Source organism: Arabidopsis thaliana, chromosome 4 (assembly GCF_000001735.4).
Source record: "Arabidopsis thaliana chromosome 4, partial sequence".
Classification (NCBI taxonomy): Eukaryota; Viridiplantae; Streptophyta; class Magnoliopsida; order Brassicales; family Brassicaceae; genus Arabidopsis; species Arabidopsis thaliana.
In genome coordinates, this window is record NC_003075.7 from 13,132,965 (window position 1) to 13,146,969 (window position 14,005).

General features: G+C 35.8%; 5 protein-coding genes across 7 annotated transcripts; all 5 read left to right on the forward strand.

Annotated features, from left to right (window-relative positions):
• The first annotated feature begins 437 nt into the window (after positions 1–437).
• Positions 438–2,322, forward strand: AT4G25830 (Uncharacterized protein family (UPF0497)). Its single transcript, NM_118715.4, has 3 exons — positions 438–914; positions 1,374–1,494; positions 1,572–2,322. The coding sequence occupies exons 1-3, from the start codon at positions 763–765 to the stop codon at positions 1,824–1,826; spliced, it is 528 nt and encodes a 175-aa protein (NP_567729.1). The 5' UTR covers positions 438–762; the 3' UTR covers positions 1,827–2,322.
• A 406-nt stretch (positions 2,323–2,728) lies between these two features.
• Positions 2,729–4,959, forward strand: AT4G25835 (P-loop containing nucleoside triphosphate hydrolases superfamily protein). The gene has a single exon (NM_118716.5). It carries the CDS (start codon positions 3,153–3,155, stop codon positions 4,671–4,673), a length of 1,521 nt encoding a protein of 506 aa, NP_567730.1. The 5' UTR covers positions 2,729–3,152; the 3' UTR covers positions 4,674–4,959.
• A 1,033-nt stretch (positions 4,960–5,992) lies between these two features.
• On the forward strand, positions 5,993–8,133 carry GPP1 (glycerol-3-phosphatase 1). The gene is made up of 6 exons (NM_118717.3): positions 5,993–6,311; positions 6,589–6,813; positions 7,005–7,065; positions 7,195–7,342; positions 7,460–7,539; positions 7,623–8,133. Exons 1-6 carry the CDS (start codon positions 6,062–6,064, stop codon positions 7,753–7,755), a joined length of 897 nt encoding a protein of 298 aa, NP_567731.1. The 5' UTR covers positions 5,993–6,061; the 3' UTR covers positions 7,756–8,133.
• Positions 8,134–9,123: 990 nt separating this feature from the next.
• AT4G25845 (oxysterol-binding 4B-like protein) lies at positions 9,124–9,857 on the forward strand. The gene has a single exon (NM_001036642.2). It carries the CDS (start codon positions 9,306–9,308, stop codon positions 9,666–9,668), a length of 363 nt encoding a protein of 120 aa, NP_001031719.1. The 5' UTR covers positions 9,124–9,305; the 3' UTR covers positions 9,669–9,857.
• Positions 9,200–14,002, forward strand: ORP4B (OSBP(oxysterol binding protein)-related protein 4B). Of its 3 annotated transcripts, none has more exons than NM_001203913.1 (6): positions 9,200–9,614; positions 11,270–11,422; positions 12,274–12,522; positions 12,610–12,706; positions 12,956–13,253; positions 13,339–13,784. In NM_001203913.1, exons 1-6 carry the CDS (start codon positions 9,306–9,308, stop codon positions 13,688–13,690), a joined length of 1,458 nt encoding a protein of 485 aa, NP_001190842.1. In that variant the 5' UTR covers positions 9,200–9,305; the 3' UTR covers positions 13,691–13,784. The 3 variants fall into 3 exon arrangements, with proteins under 3 accessions (NP_001190842.1, NP_567732.1, NP_001328917.1); NM_118718.2 differs by lacking the exon at positions 9,200–9,614 and adding an exon at positions 10,684–10,897 and having other exon boundaries at positions 13,339–14,002; NM_001341765.1 differs by lacking the exon at positions 9,200–9,614 and adding an exon at positions 10,684–10,897 and having other exon boundaries at positions 12,956–13,998.
• The last annotated feature ends 3 nt before the right edge of the window (positions 14,003–14,005 follow it).

A 14,005-nucleotide genomic window follows, 5' to 3' on the forward strand; every position in this document is an offset into this window, starting at 1 on the left:
AAATAGGTCCACGCAACAAACACACGTTAAGTTTCATTAGGTTTAGATTATTGAATAAGATGCAGAATTGTCATTTTCAATATTGATTAGTTTCTGGTTTAAGTCAATATCACCTGGTTTAGAGCCACTCGTGACAATGTATAAAAAAATTACGTACCATCTCTATATCCAAAACTAGAGACAGAGATGTGTCGACCATGAAACTGTCTTAAGAACTATGACAATTTGGTCATAGGCATAGCCTAGGCAAAAAAACTTCATTTAAAAAAAAAAGATCAAAATGTTTCGATTATAAAAGATTCGTAAGGTTATATAAAATACAGAAAGCATGAGATATAAGTTTTCTCAATATTACAAGGTTATTCTCAAATAATTCAAACGAAGATTCTCGTCTAACTATCACTTTTAGAGGATAAGGACAGAAAATTAAATTAGAAAGTCCTGACGGACCAAATTCATTAGACGCAGTTGGCTAATCATACATTCAATGCCAATGGAGAAGTCCAACTGTATTTCATTTCAATCTTACTCATACAACTATACAAGTGATCTGCAAATTGCCGCGTACATATATGAATAAGAAAAATACATTAAAATTTTATATCCACCTGCCAAATCCTTTCAACGCCAAACCATTCCCCTATATAATTATATATACAATTACAAATTTTATGTTACAGTCTTCATTTATTCGCGTAAAGATTTCAAAAAGTAGTGAATATATTCTTGTAGGAAGCTGCAGGGGTTAAGGAGAGAAAAGGGATGGTGAAACTGAGAGAAACAGAAGTGATCCTGAGACTCTGCATCGTCTTTTTTCTTCTCCTCACTTCTTGTTTGATCGGTTTGGATTCTCAGACCAAAGAGATTGCTTATATCCACAAGAACGTCAGTTTCAGATATTTGTTAGCTCTCGAGTAAGTCCATTTTCCTTTATTTTTTGTCAATTGTATAGATCTATGTGTAATGTAACTATTAATCTCATCTCTTTATACAGTATTGATCTCATGATGAGATCATTATTGTGTTAAAAAAAAACTTGAAACTGGCCATCAATGTCTTTAAAACTCACTGAAATAATAAGTCTGATAAAGATTCTATTTAATGATTTGAGTTTTTATGAGCTCTGAAAAAGAGGGTAATGATTTCACAGTTTTTTGAAGGATCTTGTTTATTATTTTAGTAAAATTTTCTGTTTTGGTTAAGTCTACATGAAAATGACATTTTGTTCAGTGGGGACTGCTACTCTTTTTTGTTTTTGGTTTAACAACTCTTCAAATATCCTCCCACAAAAAAGTTGGATATAAGTTTTCATTTTATAATTATGTTTTTGTGTTATGTATGATTATTAATTAAAAGATGTGTATATATGACAGGGCTGAGTTATACATAGATGTTGTGGTTGCTGCGTATAATTTGGTTCAACTAGGGCTTGGTTGGTACAATGTTGAACAAAAGACCTCCAATCCCAAATGGTTCTCTTACCTCTTGGATCAGGTATGCAGAACTCTCTTCATTTATAGATTATCGTTGATGACACTATATGTGTGTGATAATACATGTTGTTAAAATAGACGGCGGCATACGTGGTTTTCGCCGGGACATCAGCCGCGGCGCAACACTCATTGCTAGTGGTGACGGGTTCAAGGGAGCTTCAGTGGATGAAATGGTGCTACAAGTTCACAAGGTTCTGTTTTCAGATGGGAAGTGCCATCATCTTAAACTACATTGCGGCAGCTCTCATGGTCCTCCTCTCTTCCATCTCCGCCTTCAACCTCTTCCGTCTCTATTCCCCTAAACGTTTTTTTCGCTTTAAGTCATCCTCCTAATTAACTACTGTGGGAGTCATTTCTTAATCTGAAATAATGTTGATCAATGTGAAGTAAATGGCTGAAAAATTGATTTGTGTGATCTTCCACTATGAACAATAAATATCATCAGTCTATTGCTTGAGAAAAAAATATAGGTGTCTCAGTGTATGTACGTATGTAAACTTATTTTTGTCTAAAACTAATAACTTTTCCTTGTACTTGATTTTTGGTATTCAATAATATTTTGGTGGTAGTGTATACTAGACAAAAATTTAGGATCGGCTCTAAAGTCTGGAAGGCCTAAACGGAGAGAAAAAGAAGACCATTAATCAGTTAGGACTCAGTAGCCTTGCTAGATGCCTAGATGGATCATGCATGAGGTTTAAAACATGAAAAAAAGAGTTTGGATCTTACCAAAAAGAGTGATAGATTATGATCGGGGTCGGGATGATGAGGTAGTTGTGATGAGAAGAAGAGGAAGTGAGGCTCAGGCTAGGAAGATTCAGAGAGAAGGATTAAAGATGAAGAATAAAGAAGATTTAGGATTAGTCTTTGGTTTTTGCTAGTTTAGGATTACACTTACCGGTTAATGTGCACATGCACTCTTTGACACCTAGCACAATCATGCACTTAGACCAACACTGACCAACACATGTGTAGATCTCAGCCATTATCCAAGATTCCATTTCAATCTTAACCATCCAAGTCCAAACTGTTCAATCTCTTAATTTCTTTAATCAATTCGTAATTTGGTAAACTTTTGCCAATTAGTTTAACAGGTCACAATTCAAAACTGGCCCAAGACTAAAACACGAAGTTGAGAAAATTTACTACTATTTTCCAATACCACCAAAATTTGCAAAATGGTATCTAACTACGTAAAACTAATAACTTTTCCTTGTACTTATTTTAATAACAGTCAAAATATAATTTATTTCCTTTATTTCAAACATTTATTTCCTCTTTATGGTTCAAAATTATTAGGAGTATCACAATATATTTATGTATTTAATTTCTCTCCTTATGTTTTGTCAAACACAAAAAAAAAAATATCTTGTATAAACTGATACAAACCCGTTTCTTATTTCTCTCTCGTTTTCTCCAAAAGACTTATCAAGCCGCACCATCACAAAGCTTGAGAGAAAACGAAAGACTCGTTAATCAAGAAAACTCTCAGCCAAAACCTTCAAAGTCAATTTGATTAAACTAAACACATCAATCAAATCCCCTCGTTTCTCAAAACCCATATCTCCTTTTCTTCTCTCACCTTGTTTTAGCCGTAAAGTAATCACCTTTTCAACTTCTCAAAAGCCCTCTGTTTCTCTCATCTCCCTCTCTCTGACGATGAAAGAGTATTGGACATCTTTGGCTTCTCTACTCGGCGTTTTAGCCTTTTGCCAAAGCCTAATGAATTCTGTATTCCCACCAGAGCTCCGTTTCGCCATCTCGAAACTCTTCAACAAATTCTTTAAACTCTTCTCCACCTTCTGTTACTTCGACATAACAGAGATTGACGGCGTCAACACCAACGAGCTTTACAATGCCGTCCAGCTTTACCTCAGCTCCTCTGTCTCCATCGCAGGTAACCGTCTCAGCCTCACACGCGCCGTCAACTCCTCCTCCGTCACATTCGGTCTCTCCAACAACGACTCCATCGTCGACACGTTTAACTCCGTCACCGTCGTCTGGGAACACATCGTTACACAGAGACAAACTCAAACCTTCGCTTGGAGACCAATGCCGGAAGAGAAACGTGGCTTCACGCTCCGGATCAAGAAGAAAGACAAGAACTTGATCCTTGATTCTTACTTGGATTACATCATGGAGAAAGCTAACGAGATTCGTCGGTTGAATCAAGATCGGCTTCTTTACACGAATTCACGAGGTGGGTCTCTTGATTCTAGAGGTCTTCCTTGGGAATCTGTTCCCTTTAAGCATCCGAGTACTTTCGATACTCTCGCTATGGATCCGGTTAAGAAGCAACAGATCATGGAGGATCTTAAAGATTTCGCTGAGTGTCAATCTTTTTACGAGAGAACTGGTCGGGCTTGGAAAAGAGGTTACTTGCTCTATGGACCTCCCGGAACAGGGAAGTCGAGCATGATCGCCGCCATGGCTAACTATCTCCGGTACGACATCTACGATCTTGAGCTCACGGAGGTCAAAAGCAATTCTGAACTGAGGAAGCTTCTGATGAAGACTAGCTCCAAGTCGATAATTGTTATCGAGGATATTGATTGTTCTATCAATTTAACGAATCGTAACAAGAAACAGAGCACAGGGAGCTATAACGAACCGGAGATGTTAACCGGGTCCGGTTTAGGTGATGATTTGGGTGATGGGAACACTATAACGCTTTCAGGTTTGTTGAATTTCACTGATGGACTTTGGTCTTGTTGTGGTAGCGAGAGGATTTTTGTGTTCACGACGAATCACATTGAGAAGCTTGATCCTGCATTGCTTAGAAGTGGAAGAATGGATATGCATATACACATGAGTTACTGTACGTTTTCTTCGGTCAAGATTTTATTGAGGAATTACTTGGGGTTTGAGGAAGGTGATCTTAACGACGTTGTTTTGAAGGAGTTAGCGGAAGTGGTTGATAGGGCTGAGATTACACCGGCTGACGTAAGTGAGGCTTTGATTAAGAATCGGAGGGATAAAGAGAGAGCTGTGAGGGAGCTTTTGGTTGATTTGAGAAGTAGAGTGGAGAGAAATGAGAAGAATGGGAAATCGAGGGTTCAAAATGTGAGCTTGGAAGAGCAAGAGAATAGAGCTTTCGACAGTCTTTACGCAGAAGAGAATGGAGGAGAAGAAGAAGAGATTGAGGATAACATTTGCAAAAGTAGTGATGATTGTTCTTAATTAGGTTTTCTAACGTTTCTATGTTCTACACAATGTGAAAGTTGTGTGACCTTTCTTATGTTTCTCCTTTTTTGGGTAGTTAACTTTTTGAAGTAAGCCAAAGTGAAGAAGAAGAAGGAGAGAAAATAGAAAAGAGGTAGAGAGTTGGTTAAAATAAGCAAGTGGTGGTGATTAAGATTTTTGTATGTGGCGATCGGGAAATGCAAAGAGATTCATTGGTTACCATTGGCATATGATTTGGTGTTACTATAAATTTATAATAGTTTCGTTACACTTTTGACATAGAATTCCATATTATTTTTTAACAATAGCATCCAATTCTTTTTAAAAAGAAAAACTTGTGTGTTTTTAGAGGGTACGGTTGTCTTTCATCTTCACCAACATTGGATAAGATCAATGCATTCCTTGTCAATTTTTAAAGTACAAAAAACAGGACAAATTGTTTAGCCTTAAGACCAAACACTGAAGTTGACATGTTTTGTTTGTTTACTGGATTTTCTTAGCATTGTGGACTTTCTAGACTCACCCGTTTGAAATTGTCATAATATGGTGTCGTCGCACTGTCTCTTATATATTTCTTACTTTATTCGCAATATAAACAACAAAGTCTATGCTTATGTCAATTGGTCAATCTGTCCATCGACTCTATTAATTGAGTTATGAGTGTATTGTGCATAGATTAATAAAAATAATACAGTGAGTATGTTATGGATAGATGTGGATCTCTCTCTCTAGTCACATTACCACAAAGAGAATAAAGAGTTGAAGTTTCCGAAAGAGATAAAACAACAAATGTATAATGTCGTGAAATAATAATTGTGTAGAAGAAAATATCAAAAAGGAAAGATTTTGATATTAATACCTTTTTATGGATTCGGTGAGAAATTAAAGAAAGATTTGATTAAGAAGTGAGTTGGAAGTGATGCATGTACATTATTAGGCTTTTGTCGGAAAACTATAAAAAAGACTTCTTAAGCCCATTTTAATATTCACTTTTTTACTTTCTTTCTTTTTTGCATTGCAATTTTCCATTGTAGTTTAAGATCTGACCCTACTTTGTATATGATTCGAATTATCCATTGTTTAAGATAAAACTAATAGAAATCAATTCGATTGTCCGGTGAGTAAACGGCTCTTCGCTAACAGAAAAACCTAACTTGAATAGCTTGAGTCAAAACAATCTAATTTTTAAATAGTTCCCAAAATTTTATCTTAAATTACTCGTAATTACACTAGCAATCCAAAGTTTATTTGTTTTAATAAAAACTATTTTGGGTCGTCAAAATGGCCCATAAAGCCTAATTAAGAAGACCCAATCAATTTAAAAGCCCAAATCAGTGTGACGTATAATATACACGTCACACGTCAATTCTCAGCGTCGTTAAAGTATGTTAACAACTCCGACAAGATTCGTTGCTCTAAGAATCCCATTCCGATCTTCCAATAAGATTCCGATCTCCATTGCTCCCTCTCCCAAAGTTTTTCCTCGGAAACCAGTTATCAGAGTTCCAGCAAGTCTCCGATTTGTAGCGACGATGTCGACCCCTGCCGCCGCCGTCAACGCCACCGTCACAGTCACCGATGCCGGCAGAGGATCGATCACTCACGTCATATTCGACATGGATGGTCTCCTTCTCGGTAACTTCCTTGTCTTCTTTGATCTCTTGCTTTTGGTTAATTTGTGTAACTGTCACTGTTGTTATTACAAGTTTTTTTTTTTTTTGTTCTTGTTCCATGAGTTCTCTGTTTGTTGATTGGAAAATAAACTGACAAAAGTATAGTATGATAGGAGACTGAAACTGTTCTAAATTTGGAAACTTTAAGCATATGGTTTCTTATTGAAAGATCTGTCTCGTTGATCCTGAACTCTCTCCCAGTGAGCATAGCGTATGCTAAACTTGTCTACTGTTTGCAGACACGGAGAAGTTTTACACGGAGGTCCAGGAAAAGATACTTGCTAGATACAATAAAACATTTGATTGGTCTTTGAAAGCAAAGATGATGGGGAGAAAAGCCATAGAAGCTGCAAGGCTTTTCGTTGACGAAAGTGGAATCAGTGACTCTCTTTCTGCTGAAGATTTCATTGTAGAAAGAGAGTCAATGTTGCAAGACCTCTTCCCCACAAGTGACCTAATGCCAGGTACACAATCCGCATTGATTAGGCCATTCTTTCTTTTCATATATATATATATATATGTCTTTAAATTCTGTTTGTTTAGTTTCATTTGAATCAGCCTCTGATTTATTCTCTTTGAGTCACTAATCACTGAAAGAGACAAGCTCTTAGCTCTTCTACTTTTCGCTGTATCCAATATTCTTCCTCTAATGCAGGAGCTAGCCGGCTTCTTAGACATCTCCATGGGAAAGGAATTCCAATATGTATAGCCACAGGGTATCTCTTTCTGTATTAGCACATGCTCTTCTTATAGATCACTGAGAGTGCAAATGGCTTTTTCAGCTTCTTTTTATAAATTTATGGTTTATGGCATATGTTATCTGATTTAGCTACTTTTTAATGCAGTACACATACACGACATTTTGATCTTAAAACACAAAGACACCGTGAGCTTTTTTCGCTTATGCATCACGTAGTACGGGGGGATGACCCAGAGGTGAAGGAAGGGAAGCCCGCGCCAGACGGCTTTCTTGCTGCATCCAGGAGATTTGAGGTACAGATGGTCACTAAAACTGTACTTATCAAACTAAAGCACCAGCTATTAGCATGTGTTTCCACCTTTGAGAAGTTTGTAAACCAATGTTTTCCCTCTTCTTTGCGGATTTCATAGGACGGTCCTGTAGATCCACGCAAGGTTCTCGTGTTTGAAGATGCGCCTTCTGGAGTCCAGGCAGCTAAAAACGCCGGAATGTAAGTGGATTTCGTGTAACATTTTCCAAGTTCTCTTAGCTGATGAGCTATTAGTGGTTCAGTTCTGACTGGTGTGTGTGCAGGAATGTAATAATGGTACCGGATTCAAGGTTAGATAAGTCCTACTGCAATGTTGCAGACCAAGTTCTGGCCTCTCTGCTAGATTTCAAACCAGAGGAATGGGGCTTACCTTCCTTCCAGGATTCACACAACTAAAACAACAAAGCTTTCAGGGCAACGTTATCCTCAAGCTAACGATACTTGACTCGTTAACTTTGATTCTTTAAGCCTCTTACGCTATACGAGAAAGATTATTGCAAATTATAGATTCTTATTGGGGTAATTTAAAACAATATATTTATGTTCGTGATTTGTTTTCTTGATTCATGAATTTGTAATTGTTATCCAGACCGTTAAGTGTGACTTTGGTGAGAATGATATTAGAATGATTGTTGTGAGTGTGGGTTACATTCGAAGGTCATAGGCTTAGATTTTGCGGGATGTCGTTAACAGAACTTGAGGTCAACTTTATAGTCGGTAGCCAAGTTCATAAGCAAGTCTTTGCTACTATTATTGTAGAAACCGACATGATTGGTACATGACATTGAATGTTAAAATCAAAACCAATCACATATCTCTATTCTCTACCAAACCAAATTGCAACTTATCTCTTGTAAGAAACTTCAATGATTGCAACGGGCGAAAATATTGTCTCACTTTTTTATTTTATTTGTGTCGTCCGCAATTAACTTACTCACATAATCGGAATCCAAGTTAGCACTAATACAAAGTATGTCTTTATGTAGCAATGTTGCATCGTTTTCAAAGAAGTGTTATTCATTGCTTACTTTCGTAATGATGATTTTTTCCCACTCGTTTGTCGTTACTATTTACTATCAATGATTTATAAATCATCGTTAATGAAAATTTAGATCTATTTTAGTAATAGATTTGTTTGGTTTAGTACAAGGGATTGTGAAAAAGATAAATTTGATGATTAAAGAGGACGCAAAGTTTGGCGAGTCTTTACTCTATATAGAGATAGGGTCTAAGCATTCACATGCACTTATGAACCGTCCAACATCAACGTTAATAACGTGTGATTCGTATCAAAGTTTACATATATTTGGCAAACTTTAATTTATTATCTTGAAAACTATATGTTTCATTTTTGCCGTTTTGAGTAAAGAATCGTACACCCATCAATTTTCAGATATATATGAGCCAATCCATAATTAATCTGATTGATTAGAGAGAACGTTATAAACATCTTTAAGATCAACAGTATATTATTGGTTGACCAAAAAAAAATTATTTTGATGGTGAAAGTCACATAAATCAAGTATAAGTTCTTGTCAAATTTAAAGTAATCTCTACGAATAATAATATTGGATACATGAATCATAATTTGTGATGGTATAATATATGGTACCTTTCCCGTGCAAAAGAAATTGAGTCATTGAAGTGTTAAGCAATAGTTTGAAGTTTTTATATTGAATATTACAAAGTCAAAAGCCCTTAATTACATCATACACATCAAGTCATGAAATACATATAATATCACACATCAACTTGATCATTCATAAAGTCTTACGTTCCATCTTCTCTACAGGACAAGAGTCTCCCAAGATATATATACCCACTAATACCCAAATCCATAGACACAATCTCCCTCTATATATCCATTTCTCCAAACGAAAACAAAAAAAACATTAAGCCAAGAACCGCATATACGAACCAAGAACACATCATCGTTAGTTCTAATTATGAAGAAGGATACATGCAAGGAAGGATCATCAATCTCGAGAAACTCATCGGTGGGATACTATGATGAACGGATGCCAGAGGGTGTTCCGTTCGAGTGGGAGATGCAGCCAGGGACTCCCATTAATACTCAACCACGGGAGGTTGTTCCTCCATTAAGTCCTCCTCCAGCTATGCTCAGCCTCGGCCTCCCCAAGCCATCCATCTCCATCGAAGAGCCAAAGAACTTTGTGTTTCCAACGAAGCTGAAGCTGCGGAATTGGAAACATCTTCATTGCAAGAGATATTTTTCTAGATTGACTAACAAAATGGTTTTGTCTTCAATTTGTTTGTACCCTGATAAACGCTACATGTGGAAAAAATGAATCAAACGTATGGAAATGGGCCGGGGTCGGGCAAGATTTTTTTTATAATAATAACAATTTTTTAAAAAAGTTGAGGACTTATAGGCCTATTGACAAAGATTTTCTAGTAAAATTTTCTATCATAGGTTTTACCATCTAAACAGCTAGCGTTTGCTTTTATGTTGTTCTAAATCTGTTAACAGTGTTTTTAAAAAGTAAAAAAAAAATAGTTTATCAGTTAAACAAAGTGAACCAATTTCAAGTTAGCTGCGAATACTACTTAGTAGTACTACGATTATTGTTAATATCAGAAATAATTGTTTATCAAATAAAGAATGAAAGTTGTTAAAATCTCTGATCGTGTATTTTTTGTCAACGAAATGTTCGTATTAACTGAAACAGAAATGTCAAGTTATACGTCGTCTTCATTAACTCTGTCTCTGACCAATATGTGTCGAAATAATCATGTTCTGATTTGTTTGTCAGAAAATCAGCGGATCGGAACCTCTGTCCGGGGGAGAGGCTGCTTGGTTTATTTGATACTTTTATCATTTCCTTAATCATACCCCCTTCATTTTCTGAAACTATTTTCTTACATTTCTTTTGTTTCATAATTGACTGCAACTCTCCAAGTATTAGTATCAAATGTAAACTTTCATAAAATTAATTTTATTAATCGCTCCAGTACACAAAAACCTACTTTTAACGTGAAACAAACATCTTACTTAGTTACCACTACAATCATCTAACTAACCCTATTTACTAGTATTTGTTTTTGTTTTATTCTACAAGATTTTGAAAGTTTCTAGACATGACCAAACCGGATTCTAACAAAACCGACTAAACTAAACTCTTAACTCTTAAGTGAACTAAACCGACTAAACTAAAGTCTTGGACCATTCCCCTAAGTGCAACACAAATCGGCCACGATCTAAGCGAACGATGAGATATTAAATGACGAAAAGATGGACCTAACGACCAACGCCTCCTCCGAATCAATAGTTAATGCTTACCCAACTCTTTTCCTTATTTTACCATCTCTCTCTGTTTGCATTGTTTATATATAATATGATCGGAGCCAAAAGGTAGAGAACTATCACTTCGGCTAATTGTGATGAAGAGTGTTTTAAATCATTAGTTTTTGAGGTTTTCAGATTCGTTTCATACATTGAACTCACTGGTTCTTTGTCAAAAGAAACTATCATAAAAAAGATTCAGAAATAGCGTTTCCTTCAACAGCTTCTCAAATGGTAAGTGGATTATTCTCTATCAAACTTGTAATTACAAAAAAAAACTTTTAACAACGTTTAATAACTTTCAAAAACTTCACAAATTAATGTTTTAATTTTTTAAAAAACTTCTCAAATGTAAGGGTGAGGCATAGATAGTTTATACTTGTAATCATAATTTAGTTTTTAACAATTCTAAGTTCTAACTGTTAGAGATTGTACACTCTAATTCTGATTTATCGTAATTTTGATAAATCCTGAATTCTAACTGTAAAACCCTAATATAGCGGATTTTAGACGTGAGAAATGGTGATTATAAATTGAGTTAGGTTTCAACAAGAAATTAGATGCTTAGTTTTGACTTATATATTCAATTATTTTTGTTGTGTATAGGCAGAAGAAGAAATGAGAAAGCACCTTGTGCTGGCCAAACCTTTTTCGTTGGAAGATGAAAAAGATTCTGAACACACTGCTTCGAATGTCATCCGCAAGATCCTCAGCCTCTTTAAGACCGTACGCCCAGGATCTGATCTCACCAATTTTCAGGTGACTTTTGTTGAAATAAATCTACTGTTGTGTTAGAACGACTATTTGCGTGTTTTGTTTTTCCTAACCAAACATATTGATTTGAGTTTTTTTTTTTAAAAGACAGAAAAAACAAACATTAATTTCTTTTGTTATTTTATTTTATTTGTGAAGAACAAAAGATGAAGTTCGTCTTAGGATTTATGATATCAAGTGTTCTTAATATTTTTTAGTATGTAAAATTATCAGTGAATTGTGAATATTTTGCATGAAATAGAAACTGATACGATACATATAATTAAGAAGAATCTTACTATATATGATTTATTAGTAAAAATTCCAACAGTTTATAAAGTTATGCTAGCATGTTGCATAGGTTTCAAAATTCATGTTAACTACCCATAAGATATCAGTTACATGTATTATAGTATTGATGTTTTGTATTAATGCTAAAAATATTTGGCTCTTGTGTTTGTTAGTAGCTTAGTATTAATTAGTAGTGTTATCTCCGTAGGTAGGTACACTATACTATGCATGAAAGTGAACTGTGAACCCTCCAACTATTACTTCTCTAGATAGAGTATTAAATAACTCGAAAAAACCTTTTTTCATTTTATACAAACACCCATTTATTTATATTTTTGAAATCTATGAGAGGTATTAACTACGTACTGTTTAAGTAGTAAAATTAATCATACCATGTGCAACTAAGTTTTTTGGGTAAATTATACACCACTTGTAACTTATACAGATGGTATAATCAAACTCTATAAAACAGTTGAACATTTATATTTCGTACAAATCAAGTCATTTTCCAATTAATTTATTTAGATTATGATGTTTAGCTTAATTATTTTTCTTCGATCGTAAAGCTGCCACCTCAGCTGAACCTACCAAGATCACAACTCCAATGTTACGGCGAGATGGTCTACAGCTTCGTCGGTCAGGATCTGCTTGGGGAATGCAGCCGCCGTGATCTTCCCATTGAACGGCTCAAATCAGTGGTGACGTGGAACATCTCCACACTCCGTCCGGTGGTCTTTGGCATGTCTCCGTACAACTCCGTTCTCGGCGAGACTCACCACGTATCGAACGGTCACATCAACGTCATCGCCGAACAAGTATAATCATTTGTAATATAATCATTATTTAGTCATTACAACTATAAACGAAACATAGACTGATATATATACATCGTTAACTCTTAGGTAGTGCATCATCCTCCGGTTTCCGCTCTTCATGCGACTCACGAACAAGAAAATATCGACGTGACATGGTGTCAATATTTCACTCCTAAATTTCGTGGTATGTTTTTTTTTATCATTTTAGTTTTGTAGTTAAATTGTTCTGCTACATCCCAAATTATCTCAAAACCAAGTCTTTTTGTTGTTGTTGTCAAACCTCAAAACCAAGTCTAGTTTTGAGTAATCCGTCCAAGAACGAACACCAATTCGAATATGCATCCGGTTTACACTTTCAAACCGAAGCATCTCGTCTTTGTTCAAAGTTCAAACATATCTAATTTCTGCATGTACTCATTTAATGGTCCATAAGGTACTCACGTGGACGTTGAGGTAAAGGGTAAAAGGGTAATGAAGCTTCTGAATCATATAGAGACTTATGAGATGGACCAACCGAGACTAATAATGAGATTCTTACCGGCGCCGGGAGCTTACTGGGCCGGAAAAGTGAAAATAAAGTGTCCGGAGACTGATCTCGAAGCTGAGTTACATTTGATCTCCGATTCATTCATTGAAAGATTCAGAGGCAACAACAACAGATCAATAAAAGGAAAGATCTTTGAATCTTCCTCTGGTAATCAGCTCTACAACATTTTTGGCCATTGGGACAGGTAAAAAACATAGTCGTTATTACAGCTCTTAAAAACCATCATTAGCTTTGAATGATGTGATACGCCTCCCATAAATATGTTTCAGAACGGTAATGGCGAAAAATATAAAGACTGGTGAGCTCGAGGTCATTTACAATGCCAAGGAGAATATCACAGGACTCAAACCTCCAACAGTCAAGAACCTGGAGGAGGTAACGGAGAGCGAGTCGACAATGGTGTGGAGTGAAGTAAGTGAAGGAATACTGAAGAAAGATTGGGAAAGAGCAAGAGAAGCTAAGATAGTTGTGGAGGAGAAGCAGAGAGCGTCTTTAAAACAGAGAGAGGCTTCTGGTGAGTCATGGGTTCCCAAACATTTCTTAGTGGTCAAAGACGGTAAAGACTGGGATTGTTCACCGCTACAGCCTACGGTTCCTCCGGCGCCACTCGTCATCACATAGGAGCAAGGACGAATCATTCACCGGTTTCAAGATTCCAAAACTCTATGTTGATAATTATAGGTTTTGAAATTATAAATAAATAGAAAAATAGGTTGATACTTGATAATGACATATCCGTCAATAAGTATTAAAGATGAATGATGTTTTTTGTCAATTCATTTGAGGTTGAATGTGTGAGTGATACGTCAGGCTTTTGAGAAAAAGAGTTCTTAAATACTATATGTCTATATGAGATTTTTCACCTATGTAATAACAGAAAATATTTTGTTTTTCCTCTACAAAATTATTTATAATCCATTAAATTTGAAAATGAAG

What these genes read in the sequence shown, in the direction of transcription:
- GPP1 (NM_118717.3), top strand. Translation starts at nt 6,062, where the DNA reads ATGTTAACAACTCCGACAAGATTCGTTGCTCTAAGAATCCCATTCCGA. An exon ending in CCAATATGTATAGCCACAGG is followed by an intron (nt 7,066 to 7,194) that starts GTATCTCTTTCT and finishes TTTTTAATGCAG; the next exon opens with TACACATACACGACATTTTG. An exon ending in CTGCATCCAGGAGATTTGAG is followed by an intron (nt 7,343 to 7,459) that starts GTACAGATGGTC and finishes CGGATTTCATAG; the next exon opens with GACGGTCCTGTAGATCCACG.
- AT4G25830 (NM_118715.4), top strand. Translation starts at nt 763, where the DNA reads ATGGTGAAACTGAGAGAAACAGAAGTGATCCTGAGACTCTGCATCGTC. An exon ending in AGATATTTGTTAGCTCTCGA is followed by an intron (nt 915 to 1,373) that starts GTAAGTCCATTT and finishes TATATATGACAG; the next exon opens with GGCTGAGTTATACATAGATG. An exon ending in TCTCTTACCTCTTGGATCAG is followed by an intron (nt 1,495 to 1,571) that starts GTATGCAGAACT and finishes TTGTTAAAATAG; the next exon opens with ACGGCGGCATACGTGGTTTT.
- AT4G25845 (NM_001036642.2), top strand. Translation starts at nt 9,306, where the DNA reads ATGAAGAAGGATACATGCAAGGAAGGATCATCAATCTCGAGAAACTCA.
- AT4G25835 (NM_118716.5), top strand. Translation starts at nt 3,153, where the DNA reads ATGAAAGAGTATTGGACATCTTTGGCTTCTCTACTCGGCGTTTTAGCC.
- ORP4B (NM_001203913.1), top strand. Translation starts at nt 9,306, where the DNA reads ATGAAGAAGGATACATGCAAGGAAGGATCATCAATCTCGAGAAACTCA. An exon ending in CTAGATTGACTAACAAAATG is followed by an intron (nt 9,615 to 11,269) that starts GTTTTGTCTTCA and finishes TGTTGTGTATAG; the next exon opens with GCAGAAGAAGAAATGAGAAA. An exon ending in CTGATCTCACCAATTTTCAG is followed by an intron (nt 11,423 to 12,273) that starts GTGACTTTTGTT and finishes TCGATCGTAAAG; the next exon opens with CTGCCACCTCAGCTGAACCT.